A 17,241-nucleotide genomic window follows, 5' to 3' on the forward strand; every position below is an offset into this window, starting at 1 on the left:
TTAGTGCTGTCATTTTGAAAATAGTGCCCTCGGAGACAGAGATATTACCGACTGACTGAGTATAGTGAATTGGCGCATAGTTTGGAGACTGATAATAAGAACTGCATTTTTTGGGGCTCGGTACCTCTTACAGCAATAAGAGTAGCTTATATTGACAAGTGGAGGTGGGGCTGGAGTTGTAAAGATGTTTTCAAAGACTCAATGGTTACTGCAGGGACAATTTTCACCCCAGCTACAGCCAAAGAGAAGGTCAGCCTGACAGTTCCAGAGCGACATTGTGAAACCCTTCTTTAAAAAAGAGAAAGCGGCGGATGAATTAGCCGGGACGCTGGCCACATTCGCAGCTTTGTCTGAAAATCCAAATCATTTACCTGGTCCTTAACCAGCCGCACAGACCGAGCTTTACAGGCCGCTGTGTGCTGAATGTCTAATAAGCTGCGGGACAGAGACGTCCTGGTAATGAATGGTTTTGGCGCTGTACATTTGAAGAGAAATACGACACAGGCGTCAAAGAAAATGATGTCACCAGCAATGACAAGAGGGAGAGTGGAGCCGCGATGAGACAAAAAAAAGCGTTAATCGGCACCTGCAGCAGCCGCAGCCACAAACATCATCAGAGCGTTTGAAGTGGATCCACAGAGCTGGACTTAACAAGATAAGCATCCAAAACCAAACACATTATCAAGTAAACACAAAGGAATAAGAAAACTCCAACGCTGCACGAAGAGCAAAAAAAGTAATAAGGCCGATTAAAAACAACCCTGCTGAGAACAACGTTCCTGCTAAAGTGGGGCAAAACACATCTTTCCCAATAATTATAGTGCTTCTTATTGTATTTAATGCCTGAGGAGTTTCTGTTTGACGGCTAGAAGAGTTGGCATCAGGGCCTGTGCGGATGAGGAAGACCCAGCAGCAGGTTCAGAAACAGACATTAATATTTCAGTCGCAGCAGCCGAGATGAGAGAGAGCAAGTGTCTGAGGAGTGTTAAGCGAGGGAATCTTGAAACACAACGCGCCATGCACAGCTAAATCCCCATTCCCTCCCACATTACCGGTGGTCTATTGATTAATCTGTTTAGACAGTCTGCATTGGCCAATGGCGAACAATCAAAACAAACTAAAACTACAATTTTTCATTCCTCATTTGTATATATTGTATATTTGTATATATTATTATTACTTAAATAAGTGCAGCTCTACACTACTATTCAAAAGATTATGGTCACTTTGAAATTTCATTGTTTTCTATGAAAAAAAGACAAAACATTAAACGAGTCTGAATAAAACATATACAGTTGTGGTTCTGTTCAGAATTGCATCCTGTATGAGACTCTCTTTGTGCGGATAGATGTTGCCCTGGGTAACCACCCAGTCACCCATGTCAGTGAACATATGTTGCAAAATGAATACGAAATAGTATGCTTCTTTAATCAGTGCAACTGTATTCAGCTCTACTAAGATCATTGCAGAAGGGTTTTCTAATAATCAGTGAAGTTTTTGTGTGATATACTTTATTGATTAGTGAACACAGTCTTTCACTGGAACTCCAGACTAAGAGATGCCAATAATGGTTTCTCTACAATTATGCAAATACAAATTCATTAATAGCAATTTTCAGCTGCGACAGTCATTTTTTGATCAATGTAATGCTGTTTTAACGATGAAAACAACTGTTTCAATGAAAAATTAAAACATTTACACAGTTGTGTACTTGCAGATGATAATTAATGTGTTCAGGGTTCCACTAAAAGACATATCAGCTCTATGGTTATTAGTTACCTTGATCTCTAAATATTGCCATTAAAATGTACTCATTACTATCCATTTAGCCATTCATTAGCCAACACACAACCTCTGGCTGACCAAATCTAAAAAAAATTCTTGGCAACACTAGTTTTCTCTCCTGTATATAACACCACTCATTCGTGCTAATTGCAATAACAGCAACTGAGCGTCACACATTTTGGTAAAACTTCTCTTCATGCAATTATTCCATGAGCATTTTTAGGTGTGGGGTAAAACAATGAACTAGGATCAAACTACAATACCTTTCAGAACAGTAACCGTGGTCTGTAGTGCTGTGGTGTAGATGGGAAAATGCCAAAAACTTGACCCTGAACCATCATTGCTCATACCTTTGCATGTCTTCAAGGGGAAGAGACAAGAAGTTGTCAATAACAAGCATTTCCAGATTTGGACCACAACAAATACTTAATTTCATGAGTGCTCTGATATTGGAATTTCAATTCTTTTTTTCAAGGACTGCAGTAGACAGGCCCTGCAGTATTAATAATGATGGAACAAGAACATAACACAAGCACAACTAAACAACACACCCAAACATAACTTGATCATTTGATATCTTGTTTTCCCCGTTTCATAACAAACAGATTAAAGCACATTTAATACAACCACCATGAGCGAATAATTAATGCAGAGCATGGGCCACAATGCCCTGTGATCAAATATGGAAATACAGTTTAACTGAAATCTCGCCCTCTGCGGTAACAAAATGAAATGAAAGAAAGCATTCATAAACCAGGCATTGAATAAAACATGTCTGAGGGGTTCTTATGTGTCATTATCCAAGCTATTCACCACATTCTCAACCTCTGCCATCCGTCAGGAGCACCAGCCCCACTGTTGATAGCTACATTAGGACTAAGCGCTACATCCACTAAAGTTACCCTCAAATCACACCCTAAATAAGTGAATACTGCCCCATGGGGTCAACATCACATCCGCATTTTAGTAGACGAGTGAAGTTGTCGAAGGGTGAAGTATGTTTCAATCATTTTAATTATGGGCCTACAAGCATTCTGCCTATATTGGGAAAAGATTTAATAATAATGAAAAAGTTACACCTGATGATAATGCTTAAGAAATTTTTATTCTGCATTAAAAGAGGACCTAATGACAGTAATGACACAAATTACTCCAGCATTATATAGATAAAAAGGTCTAACATCTTAGCCTCCCTCAGTAGATATGGGGCAAAATCTGCACAAATAAACTAACTAACTAACTAACTAACTAGTTCATTAATAATCAATCATACTGAAGAAAAAAGCAATAAAATCAGGTACACCTACTGAATGGTACACCTACTGAAAAAATCTATTTGATGAGTCATGAGTTGCAATCAGAAAAGCTCAGAGACTAGAAATGTGACTTTAAAAATTACACCAAATCAATGTTAAAGCATTATCATATTTAGTCAAATTGACCAAATTGGATGTGTGACAGCTGTCAATCATTACCATGTGTGAGGGACCGAGCAGGTAGGCAGGAGGATGCATGTGGATTTAGAAAAAGAAGGGGTTTTTATTTACTCTCAAAAAATAACAAAACAGCTCACAAAGTCGCAAATCCTAATAAAGCAACATTTACAACAACAACAACAACTGAACACAGAGGAGAAAATATATTAAGTGCTGATCAGACCCAGACAGCAAAACACTCAAAAAAATTATTTGTTGGGTTAACTTAATTCAATTATGACACCTATTTTCACACATTTGAATTATGCTATTTGAAACTAATGCAGGCAAATAGGACCTTTCTATTTGCCTGCCTCAGTTTCAAATAGCATAATTCAAATGCTGTGCTGTGCTGTGTATTACAATGACAATCAATTCACTTTCAAATAGGTGTCAAAATTGAATTTTTGAGTGTACTCAATCAGTTAGTTGTAATTAAATTAACAAATTGTGCTAAAGCAATACAATTTTAGGTTTAGGCCATACCATGTGGCTTTTGGAATACACAGTCCAAATCGGGTTACCATCCAAATCAGGTATTGATAGGCTCCTCTTTTGACTAGGTCCACCCAAAAACCAGAAATGACCACCCAAACACCAAACAACTCAAAATTAACAAATTAATCCACAAATTAAACCAATATGACTGTCAAAACAAACTAAATCAATTTGCTGCTGAACATACAGCAATAAATGAGATTAAAACTAAGCTGAACTTTTTTTAAAAGGAGGATGTAATGTTGACCTAGTTAACTTTACTTAAATTAGCTATAAACCAAACCTATAGTGTCCGGTGCATAACGGTTACCACCATTTGTGTGGCATCACATCATGGGTTCCTCCATGATCTTAAACACAGTTATTAAATCATCATTGTAGTGATTTTTTGGGTGACCGATGTACTTACACAACAACAAAAGGGAATATCTTCAAGATACAGATATCTAGCAAGCAGTCCTTTCTTTCTTTTACGTATTTATTTACTTGACCTGACAGGTAAATTTACAACTGACGATCATGCTTCATACAAGTCCAGGTCAACCCTAAGTAGGCCACCACTTTCCTACACCGGAGGCACCCTCCTAATAATGAAGCTGTACAGAGGCAGGACGCCAGGAGTGGAATGCTAATAGGCACAAAGTTACTGCAGTAATTACTTTGCTGGAAACCTCCTTCCTCCGGTGTCCCAGTCTCACCTGTTCACTGGCATATTAGCATAGCGATATTCAGAGATGCAAAAAAAGGATCACAGCACACTGGCAAAGAAGCATTAATATGGATGCAAAGGCACCCAGTGACCTAACAGTCCATTTTAATCCCCCTTTCCAATCTGTATCTATTAAATGCAAAGACATGAAAAAGTGCACATGCAGCCAAAATAAAAAAGGCACAGTGTGTAAAAGAGCCCGCAAAGCCAAGCAGCTCCAGTTGTATTGATTATGCGGAGGGGCCTGTGCTGCCATGCGTGTTTTTGACAGCTGGCCACCGTCTGCGAAATGGAGACAAGAGACGTGGTCTCAATCAGCAGCCGGAGTCATTAATATTCCCCACGAAGGGAGAAGGGATTGTATGATATCAGCAATAAAAGATATGCTTTGCCCAACATACACTTGACTTTCCATGAGAAAAGGTCACAGTGTGACATTTATTCTGCATTTTCTCACCCCCCTTCACCCCGTATGATTAATTGGCAGTGGAGACCAGAACAGCAACGCAATTACAATGGGAAAAACTAAAAAAAAGAAGAGGTAAGGGCTGCAAAATATTCAACTGCCTCTTTCTGTTAAGTAAATAAGATAAATTACCTCTGGCAACCGGCCAGCAGCAGAAACGAGACTCAAGTCGTAATGAAAATGTAAAACATTTAGAGACAGGTCATTACATATTATCCCGAGGAACAGGGCAAATCAGTCACACAGATTTACCCATGCAGCTCCTCAGCCAACTGAACAGCCAGCAGCAAACACGGAAGAACGATTCAATCATTACTGCTTTCGGTGCCTCAGCACAAACGTGAAAAGCCAAATCCACCTGCACCAAGGTTTTTATAATATCAAAGGGCATCTGTGAACATTTCTACCTCAATTTTCCTAACTGGGCTCCTCAAGATATTCTCTTATTTAAGAACATCTTCAACAGTTCCGCTGTGGCCAATAAAATAAAATCAAAACTTTATTGGTATTTTTTTTTTATAATATGAAGCATTGAATTTTGTGCAAGATGGAACAATCCCATCAAGAACAGCTTGTGGCTACATATTCATCACCACTTTTGAAAAAATTCCATTTGTTTGCTATACAAAGCACAAGAACCTGGATAAAACAGGTGTGTTTTTGGATTGAGTTCTGGAGAATTTAAAGTCAACCACCTCACACACACTGTTGAACCATTTTTTGGAAGGGCGCATTAGGGAACACTGTTTCCGCCAACTTGATAAGTATAAATGTCTAGGTATGTAGTACATGTTAAAGTAACATCCACATGAATGCCGGACCCAAGGTTTCCCAGCAGAACATTGCTCAAAGCATCACTCTGACAGCTTGCCTTGGTTCAGTCTGGTGAAATCAACCTCTGCCATGTCCCCGTCTGGCCAATGTCCAATCCCTACCCCTCATTCAGGTTGTAAGCGTGGCCTCGTAATTTCACTTCCATGTTGGTCCAGTCTTCTTATTTTATATTTTCAACATGCGTCTGTTTCTTCTCTTCTTCCACCTCAAACAAGACAGGGTGGCGGGTCAATTTTGGTACAGTTTTATTATTGAAATTTGTTGAAAAAAAAAAAAACAGCAACTACAGACGATTCTATTATGCCAAAAACAGTTGTTAAAATGCCATAATTTGGGTTCAGAGTCTGCTCATAAACTGGCAAAAATGGTTTACTATATAAGGTCACTTAGTCACACTGCCAAAGGTTGAGCCTCCCAGCGGTCAAAAATACCACACATACCACAGAGTCTACGCTCAACCCACCACGAGCTGCAGCAGCAACAACTTGAGCCTCAACATTAGTCCCATTAACATGCGCCTGCTCTGCAAATCCCACTTTTATTTCGGCGCGCGCTCAGGGCGCCCCCCCCTCCTCAATGCCAGCGGACGCGCCGCTTCGACTTCCTGCAATTGTACTGTCTGAAATTAGATGCTCGTTAGCTTGTGTGAACTGCGAAAGAAAAAGTCGTCCTCACCTGGAGAGCGTTGGTCATTATATCAGAATACATTAACCGGGCTAATTATGCGACCAGAGTGTTCCAGTTATGTGTATTTGCATTTCTTGTCACAAAACATGTAAACAAAGCACAATTATGCTGCAACTAAGCTTCCTTTTTTGGCAATTCAACTTTGGTTTCAGGCATAATTATTTCTCCTGGATATGGTTCACTAATGGCACCATTACATAAAATGGCATGTAAAAGTTTGGTTACCACTGCTTAAATTCCTTTTTTTTAAACTCTAGATAATTAAGCGGAAAATGAACCACTACATAGCACACAATGCAATGCAAACAAACTGCTTCTATAAAATCCTGTTTATTTTAACCACTGATCACTTGCTGCCATGAGAAAGATGGAAGTCCCGTCTGAGCTGAACCTTGAAACCCTGGGATGTGCACCAATTGTGTCAGAATGCCACAGCCCGTTATCTTTTTCAACATATCAGACCTTATTTGAGTGCTGTAAGTACAGAGAGGAACAGCGTGCACAGCGATAGCATCTGCATTTGCCACCTACATCACAGGGTTCGGGGGGTGGGAGCTCGGGCTCAACATCACACTGCTGTCCGCCAGCTCCCTCAAACCTCAGGCTCTTCGCATTACTCCACATGCAGGAGACAGGTTAATGAGAAAGAATTGATTTCCCCTGCAGTGTCCAGGGAGACGAGTGGAAGTTACACCAACACTTCCCAACTCTTAGTTAGGTTCTCCGAGGTGGCTTTCATTACAAAAGGTTTGCAGAGGGGAGATGCACAGAGCTGGACAAGAAAAGGCAGTGGGAACAGCAGAGGCCTTCGGCTTCCTCTGACACCGAGGAGCCACACAATCGTCTGGACAGCCACGTTCTCATCATTCTTAGTTGCTTAGGGCTAAAGTTGCCCTAGGTGGCAGGACAATTACAAGCAGGTTTTCCAGACTGGAAGAGAGTGGACCAGGAAAACAATGAGCTCTGCCACGCCCAAGTCCAGGGTCCAGACGAAATCAGGGTATTTGGGGAAAAAAAACTATAAGCCTGAGTGGACAGGGGTGCCTTAATGTCCCAGATACCTCCTCCTGAATGGGTGGTCCACTGAATGGCTGACTGGGGCCCACCGTGACGACTCAGTGGACAGAGAAATGATATCCCACCGAATGTGGGACTGGGGTGGGAAAACGCCCCATCTGTGATCTGTTTCGGTTTTATCTGTGGCCTATGAGTCATCCCTGAAAACAGGGGATATTACATCCACGCAGAAACACAATTAAAAACCTGCTGCATCATGTTATTTCTCCCCTCTAATTAAATATTTTTTGCCCTTGAGGCTGTCAAACGTGTCTATTTTTGGCCGAACCTTGTTCAGAGCCAATTTCCTTGCCCTTATCACCAATTACAGTTTGAAAAGTCCAGGTAACAGGTGGCCGTGAACAAAGGGATGGAGATACGGCTTTACACAGCCCTGTTCTCCAGGGAAGGCTCGGCACTCGTGCCGCTCATTACCAACGGTGCCAATTTGATGCAGCTTTTGGCCGAGAGATCCGGCTCCTTACGAGTGTCTACAGTGTTTACAATGCCCGGCCTGCCTCTGCACAACCAATTCAGGGTGAGACAGGCAACATAAATGAAGCCAGGAATCATTTCTCCCTATACAATCATTTCTACCTTGCCTGCCTTGGTGTACAATATGACCAAGGCACTGGAATATGAAAAGGTGATGGGTGCAGTGAGAGGGGTGGAGGATGAGGTGGAGTGACACAAGGAGAAAGAAAGTGAGAGTGAAAGGACACATATGGCGCTATAGCCAAATGTGACAACGAGCTGGCTGCAGTAAATATGTAATCACTCTGCCTCACATCCTGCATTCAAAGCCCTGGTGCCCTTGAGGCTTTCACTGCTGGTGAGAAGAGAGAAACACACAAAAGCACAGACAAACTTATTCCTAATTTACACGGACATTCACATTTCATGGCTCTGCAAAGAACGCACAGCACATGCGTGGTGCATGTACGGAGTGAGGCACATGCTGATGGTAATGAGAAATGTTTAGGTTTGTATAAGGCAAAATCTGTGATAAATGAGTGAATGAATTGATCGATTAATTAATTAAGCAGTCCCAACTAATCTTTTCAAATATTGTGTTCTTTTTTTGGTGATTATTATTTTATTTCCATTAATATAAAACATGTTCAGGTATACCTACCCCTGACCAACCTATTAAGGGAACTTTTATTGTAGCTAGCCATTTTATTTAGACATTTGCTAATGTTTCATGCTATTTCCAAGGATCACGATAACTAGAGACATTGAGTAAATATCTGAAGCGTAGCTTGGTGCATATGTAGGGTCACGGCTGGTCAGAGTACTTTTGAAGTTCCCCTTCCATGGCCACAGGGAAGTGGTGGGTCATCGTGATCTGGCATCTATTAAAAGAAGCCCCACGCACACTTCAAACCCACCGTCTCGCCTTATCTACAAAGTAGTCCAGTCATACCAATTAACATTCCCAAACACTTCCCTCCAGTCTTGGAATAGTAGCGTGCTGTTCTTTGTCTAACACACATACTGGTACAGAGAGGAGCAGCAGATATCGGAAGGGAAAAAAGAAAACACACACACACACACACACACACACACATGTGTGTGTCACAAAAACAGAACACATGAAAATTAGTCTTGGGGATGCTCAAGTGAGATAAAAAGAACACTGTCTATGGGGAACATACTGTTCAAAAGACAAAAAAAATGTCGGCCAATCACTGCTGTAGCTGTTCTGGAACATTTTGTAACTCAGCTGGATATAAAATAATTACAAAATCACACAATGCAACACAATGGCAGAAATATTAACTTGATATTGGATTTGGACGCTGATTTTCTAAATAAAACTGCTGGCTTGAATAAGAATAGAAAAAAACTCATGTCAAAACACATACTATTTTCAGTATTAAAAAAAAAAAAAAAAAAAAAAAAAATGTCGGCAACACACTTTCTGTTTTTTTTCCATGGATCTAAACATGGAATAACAGCATCTAATAACAGAACAATTCCTGTCCCATTTGAAGGAATTCCCTTCCCACAGTGGCGGTTAGCAACGTGGCCCCACACCTCCAAGTTCCTCCCATTGCCTCCGGTTTCCTCCCATTGCCTAGAGGGTGGGATATTGGGTGAGCCTGGGTGAGTCCAGCAGCAACGACCCTCTATAGACATGAAGGACTGTAAAGCAAAAAATGACAAAAGCCATCTGCGAGCTACAATCAACCTCTCCATTGAACCCGCATTTGTATTTTGACAAAAATCTGTACCTTGACGGTAATCTTTAAAAAGGGCAATGGATTCAATGCTTTAAGTGCATCATTAAGCTAAACTATGAAATAATCAAGAATCTAAATCATACCTGCTGCCAGTACCGGATCTTGAAAAACATAATTAGTAGTAATTGAAATCTGCTTATATTTTAATCAGCCTCATTGTACTCCCGATCCCATTTTCCTTCACCCTCTGCCAACAAAACATTAACATACCAGTGCCAATGAAACATTTCCCTTCTGAATCCAACTGGTAGGCATTCAGAGTCTTCCAAATTGAGAAAAAAAAAGGACACTGCTTAATGCAACTATGCTAATAAATTAAACAGCCTCTTTCTTGAGTCATGAATCAGAAAGCTTGCTCTGAACTTCCCAGATGTGCATTACTTGGCTTTATTGGTTTTACACACACACATATGTGTGTGTGTGTGTGTGTGTACAGTACAGGCCAAAAGTTTGGACATATCTTCTCATTCAATGTGTTTTCTTTATTTTCATGACCATTTACATTGGTAGATTCTCATTGAAGGCATCAAAACTATGAATGTAGAGTTATGTACTTAACAAAAAAAGGTGAAATAACTGAAAACATGTTTTATATTCTAGTTTCTTCAAAATAGCCGCCCTTTGCTCTGATTACTGCTTTGCACACTCTTGGCATTCTCTCGAAGAGCTTCAAGAGGTCATCACCTGAAATGGTTTTCCAACAGTCTTGAAGGAGTTCCCAGAGGTGTTTAGCACTTGTTGGCCCCTTTGCGGTCCAGGTCACTCCAAACCATCTCAATTGGGTTCAGGTCCGGTGACTGTGGAGGTCAGGTCTCCACTTTTTGTTAAGTACATAACTCCACATGTGTTCATTCATAGTTTTGATGCCTTCAGTGAGAATCTACCAATGTAAATGGTCATGAAAATAAAGAAAACACATTGAAGAGAAGGTGTGTCCAAACACGCCTGTACTGTATACACACACACACACACACACACACACACACACACACACACACACACACAAGCTGCCTATGGAGGTGCTAACAAGAGAGAAACATGTAAACCTGACCGTTTACAGTCAATTTATTCATGGAAAGATACATCAAAGCATTTTGCTTGCAGGAGAGCAGGGGAATAAAACCATTTATGTTGCAGTAATACAGTCAGATTAAAGACCTCTTTTATGTAACTTTGCACCAGCATAATGCTGATTGGAAGTGGAGCCTGACTGTGATAATTGGTGATTGTGTCAAAACTAACAACCTATTTCAACCGAAGACTGTGGGTCTTGGAGACGGAGGTGTGAAAAAATTGTAATAATGCCTTTTGGCCTTTCAAAAATGCATGCTTTATTAAACATTAATGACACAGTCTATGTAACAGCCGCAGGGCTCATAACACAAATGAAGGGGCATCTAAGGACGACTTTTAAATGTAGTATAAAGAACCCTTACTTCATACATCACCACCAGTAACATTATGTTTAGCAAGAACACCGCTGACAGCCAGTCAGGCTGCACCATGGAAGCCGAGTGGACAGCAGTCTGTGGCAGGAACATGGAGAACCGGCTGTAAGAATGATGAAATGAAGGTAACAGAACAACTGATTGCAGTTTTTGGAAGAAAACCCTTTCTTTTTCATTCAATGTTTACTCTAAAGTTGGCGCTCCACACTCTAGAAATAATGACATGTAGGCTTGTGCTCCTCCTCTGATGATGACAGAAGCATTTTGAGCCTCAAACACCCGATGCTCCAAACACCATCAGAAGGCTGCAGGAAGAAACACGGGTCGAAAAGAAATACAGCGGGCAGGGGGACATCAGGTCAAACCGTGGATGATTATCTTGCATCTTGGGTATTACAGCAGGACAGCGGTGGTGTTGGGAGCCCGAGAGCAGGGTGCGACAGAGCCGGCGCCGACTGTGAGGTGTATAGCTTCATCAGCCAGGCGTGAAGGGCAGCCGCCTACACCGACTGCACAGGAGATCCCTGGATTAGTCACGCTCGCCAGCACTAGACAGCTCCCTCACTCCTCATAACCCCCGTGCACACAGAAATTTACACACAAACACACTGAAGTGACAGCGTTGCTCATACTGCATGTTTTTGCACGTGTGCATGGAAATGCCATTGCTTTCTGGATGTGTTCACACACCCATGCACACAAGAGTCTATAAAATACAAAACACAACATGACAGCATAGAATATGAAAACACGCACATTTGGATGTGAATTAAATGACTGCATATAGCTTCATACAATGCACAGAACTATACAGCAGACCTACATAAACAAACTGACATGATGAACCTGACCGACTGAAAAAAATGATCATTATTTCATTTGTGCACTAATGAAATATAAAGCAATATTCTGAACGCAGATATATTTACTTCACTTTTACTTTACTTTATTTTGCAGACGCTTTTATCCAAAGCGACTTATAGGAGGAAGACACCAGCAATTCTCGTTCGATTTCTGTAGATTTTGAGTTAACAAAACTAAGCCCTGATAAGGCCTAACTTGCTCGGAAATTGTTAAGTGAATTTTTATTTATTTATTTTGTGCAGTGTATATGCATGTGCGTGTGTATGCGTGTGCGTATAAAAAAAAAAAAAAAATGTTGAGTCTGGTTCCCAGAGAAGCAGAGAAAACACTAATAAAATATCTGGTCTGAAGATATCAAAACCTTACAAACTAGTACAAAGTAAAAAAAAAATACTACACACTACATTAAACCATCTGCTTTGCATACAAACAAACAAGAGTGAACACACACACACACACACACACACACTTTTCTGTTCACTTATACTTTATACAAATCCCACAGTGCAGCACGGCAGATGAAACAATGACTTACTTTTACCATAAAGGAACAGATGCTCACCATGAATTCCTTAATCTGCCTGCAAGTATGCTTAACGAATGCTTAACGACTCACTGGTAAAGTTGTCAGCCATTCATCCTACTTTAGGTACAAAAGAAGCCATCACCAGTGACTGGCGAAACATGCAGAGCACCAGACTCGTGGTTTAAAACATTCTCAACTGTTCCTCGTTACCTCAATATAAAAACATTTACATTTACATTTACAGCATTTATCAGACGCCCTTATCCAGAGCGACTTACAGTCAGTAGTTACAGGGACAGTCCCCCCTGGAGCAACTTAGGGTTAAGTGTCTTGCTCAGGGACACAATGGTAGTAAGTGGGATTTGAACCCGGGTCTTCTGGTTCATAGGCGAGTGTGTTACCCACTAGGCTACTACCAATAACGTTTTTTTGCTTTAATCATTTTTATAAATGGAGGTGTTTCAAATGTCAAATTCCCTAAATGAACAACAATGTTGAGGGCCATGGTGGTTGGTAAGGAAATGCACTCATAATCAAAGGGTTGGACCTTCAAATCCTGAACGGTGTAGGTCTTGTTGAGCAAGGTACCGTCCCCACACGCTGCTCCCTGGGGGCCCTTCACGGCTGCCCTCTTCTCACCAAGGGTGATGGTTAAACATTTTGTTTGTGTCACCGTGTGCTGTTTCACACTTTCATTTAACTTTTTTCAATGGAACAGATAACATGGACTACTGCCACCTGGTGGTCTGGTGGCATGACAGGTGAAGAACACGAGACACTCGCCCATGAACCAGAAGTCACAGGTTCAAACCCCACTTACTACTATTGAGTCCCTGAACAAGATGGGGACTGTCCCTGTTACTACTGATTGTAAGTCGCACTTGATAAGGGCGTCTGATAAATGCTGAACATACTAATGTAGGCGTCAATTTGCTTTCAGTCAGACTAGAATATCTAAATGTAGTTTAAAAGTACAGTTTTAGACACACAATCATTCAATATTCTCTAAATTCTACTGGGCGGCAGTGGTGTTCTTTCATTTCGTTTTCTTTTTTTTTTTTTTATAAGAAAATAATTGAGTCACTGAGAGCCGACAGGGGGTGATGAAGGGCGTGGTCCCACAGCGGGGACAGGCAGTTATTAAAAAATCAATCACGCTTTCTCAAAATTGACCAGCAACAGTAAAATCTTAACGTTCATGGGATGTAAAACCGGACGTGGTCCCACTGCAGTGGTGTAAGCTGCTTATTAAGTCTAAATCAAGGTCACACACACACACACACACACACACACACACACACACACACACACACACACACACACACAAAATCAAGGTAATGACTTATGCTGAGATGATTTTTTTGAGAATCCTGGCAAACGTAAATGGCTGGCTGCTATGTCTGGCCTCTAGCTGAAAGATTAATATGCACTTCCAAACTGACTATTAAAATGGCCTTTCATATTCCAACTTCAGAGAGGTAATTAGAGCACGCTTCATCTGAAAACTGTGACCTTGGGTTTCTCTTCCCAGATAAATATTGGGGAAGAAGTGCCCAGCGAGGTCATATCGCCTTATTCATTTCTTCCTTGACATCCCATCAGAAGGGGAAAATAGAGCCAGAGAAAGGAACTGCATAATATCAGGGAATTTGGTTTAGCATTGTGGTATTTAATCTTATGTATGGTCTCTTTAGTACGAAGTTTAAGCAAACACCACCCAGAATTACAACATCATCTTGCCTGGGATCACAGGAAGTCCTTCTGTTGTGGTTCCTTGCATTTCCATTTTGACTAAATTTAAAAGCAATTCCTGTAATTTATTCTAATTTAATCAATAAACAAAACATCTGTCCAGCGTCTGCTACCAACCTAATCTTGTTTGATCTAGTCTATAGTGTGTGTGTATATATGAAAGTCACAGGTTAAAACCCCACTTCCTACCATTTTGTCCCTGAGCAAGACATTTGGAGGACTGTCCCTGTAACTACTGATTCAAAGTCACTCTGGATAAATGCCATAAAAGTAAATGCATTTATAGGTGCCTGATCGAGCCGGATGTTGTTGATCCTGCATTTGATTGAGCTTGGTTTGCACGAATGCATAGAAACAAAAAAATGAATGATAAATGACACAGATAAATGTCATCTAATAGCACAGGAATGTCTGAACTATGGCTCAAAAAGACTGTTCAGTGGTACATAGTGCCACACCAGCTTACCTTCACCCCTGCTCCATTAAATAAAGATTGTTCATGACTCAAAGTAAAGTCATTGTTTCTGTGAATTAAATCATGCATCTCAGCTCAGATTTTAATAATGTAAAATGCTTTCAAAGCCATACTCACCTTTAACTGAAGGAAAAGGCCCATAAAAAGTATCAGCTCCTCTCGATTTCCATTCACAAATGATAAAGGAAATGCACCTAAGGGAGACAGAGAAGACAGAGAATTTACATTGTTTTGTTGAAACCTTTAGGAAATTGCACTTTTTCACATTATACACACTTCTCTTTTCCAGGATCAGAGCAGTTGACGAATGTCACAATTAAAATACTACCACTGTACTCAGAAATCCTTGGCCCTATTCCCTTTTCAAAAGATCACAGTGTATGATTTTTAGTCAACAGGGATTATGAAATGTCTCTAGATCCAAATCTACTGATACACTGCTGCAAAGCTTTCAACAGAACCCTGAGCACATCTGAATCAAGAGACATTTTCATGCATTTCTCTGCATTTTACAATGACTGAAAATATAATAAAAGCTGGTACATTGTTGTTAGTGCTATGAAAATCCACTCCAAATCCACATCCACTGTTTTGGGGGGAGAAGTCCTTCTTAACTGCCGTAACCATTGGTCACCAATATGTCCATTTGTCAACGACACAGATAGTGGAAAACCTTCCCACAAGGTGCCACACAACATGCTGCTGCGATAACACAGAGCATTGTGCTGAAGATCCACAATGCCACACAGACCTTTTTAATGCAGCAAAAGTTTAATAAAGCAAAATATCAGGTCACCAAGCTGTAATACTTGCATACATATGCACTAATACTTCCTCAACACAGAGTCTGGCCCATATTGAAGAAAAAAAAAAAAACACCCTGAAGACACAAGCTGGGCACCTGCAGATGGACTGTTTCCTGTGTGCGGTGTATTCATTGTGCAGTCAGGCAGTGAACACGGAAGATCTACAGTCGCCTCCATACTTCTTCATTAGCGTAAGAGCACCAGTGACTGGCCCTTGAGCTGATAAAGCCTCCAGCAGAACACCTGCTCCAAACACAGACCTGTGGAGCACGTCGGGGCGCAGGGAGAACTGATGAGCAACAAACATCTGTACAGCCTTACCGACAGACAGCCCTGCCATTTACAACACGTGTCTGACTAAACCACGCTTTTCCGTCACCTGCGGACATTCAAGGTGCATCATCAGTGTCCGTTGTCATTAAGATGTTGAAAATCACAGATCCCCAGTCACATAAATCAGGAAACTGGCAAATCTAATCATACATGGAGACTGGGATTTATTACATGAATTAACAAAATGACAAAATCTGCACATCTCCACAACATGTTTTGAATGTGTTTCAATCACATTAAGAAGAAGAGAAAGACAGAGACAGAGATGGAAACAAATAGAGGAACTGATATTGTGACAAACTGGGTACCCACATTCAACAAACTCTTCTGCCAAATGTAAAAACATAGTAATGGAATGCACAGCAAATGAACAAATTAATATTAAGCAAATAAAAATGAATTTATGAAGCACATTCACATAAAAGATATCACAGAACATCCAAGCCACACACACACACACAAAGTGTTTAGGGAAATTAGCACAACAAAGAAATAGGCATACTAAAATTTAAGGCAAAATCGAATTTTAATTTAGAATGATTTTTTTTTATGATAATAAATAGATTTGTCTATTTTCAGGCTTAGCAGCTTTCAGGAAGTCTAATGAAGTGGTACAGAATGTGCCCCACACATCCCAAGCAGTGGGAAGGGGGGGGGGGGGGGGGGGGTATAATTTAGACTGAAAGCCAAAAAGCCTCCCTTGTTTAAAATGTGACGACATTTTACAATTCCTGAGAGACCTCTGAAGACTAACCAGCATTACCGGTGGCCTGATTCGCCGCTGCGCCGGCTGCAGGGCTTCCTCTGCTGTCTGTCTAATATTTTAAATACCAACCAAGCGGTGCCCCCATAAGCAACCGAGGCCGGTGAAATATCACAGAGTGACCTCAAGCCACCGCTGCAATGCAGAGCCTGTCTGCACAGACATATGTTCCGTATCATTTTCTTTTTTTTTTATTTAAAACACAGAGGTGGAGAGAAAATGTCCCATAATTGCAGCTTTCAGCCAGCGCGCCCGGCATTTCAGGGTTTCCAATGCAGCTGCCTCATAGGAGGAACTGGGAGTTTCTGCAAAGCGGTATGTTGCTACATAAGGAGTACAGGAGGCTTTAGTTACACTTGAAAAAAACACTGGCCACACCAGACACAAAGAAATGTTCTTAAAATACTCCCTCCTAGCTGCAGGCAAAAATATTTTTTTGGGTAAAGGAAAGAGAAAAAAAGGTATTCTATTTAGAAAAACTTGCACAAAAGGCTCATGCTTCCTTTTCCAATTCACCA

General features: G+C 40.9%; 1 protein-coding gene across 11 annotated transcripts in view; it reads right to left on the reverse strand.

Moving 5' to 3' along the window:
* The window catches only part of arvcfb (ARVCF delta catenin family member b), a 156,926-nt gene that overhangs the window by 103,911 nt on the left and 35,774 nt on the right, over nucleotides 1-17,241 (reverse strand). For 10 of the 11 annotated variants that reach the window (XM_028996635.1, XM_028996633.1, XM_028996632.1 and 7 more), the window contains exon 2: nucleotides 14,939-15,015. Coding sequence is in view for 1 of the 11 variants with exons in the window: in XM_028996627.1 (XP_028852460.1) it covers nucleotides 11,193-11,197 (5 nt within the window). In the remaining 10 variants the exon portion in view is untranslated. Of the gene's footprint in view, nucleotides 1-11,192; nucleotides 11,277-14,938; nucleotides 15,016-17,241 lie in introns of those variants that run through there. The other variant, XM_028996627.1, reaches the window with a different exon arrangement.

Source organism: Denticeps clupeoides, chromosome 11 (assembly GCF_900700375.1).
Source record: "Denticeps clupeoides chromosome 11, fDenClu1.1, whole genome shotgun sequence".
Classification (NCBI taxonomy): domain Eukaryota; kingdom Metazoa; phylum Chordata; class Actinopteri; order Clupeiformes; family Denticipitidae; genus Denticeps; species Denticeps clupeoides.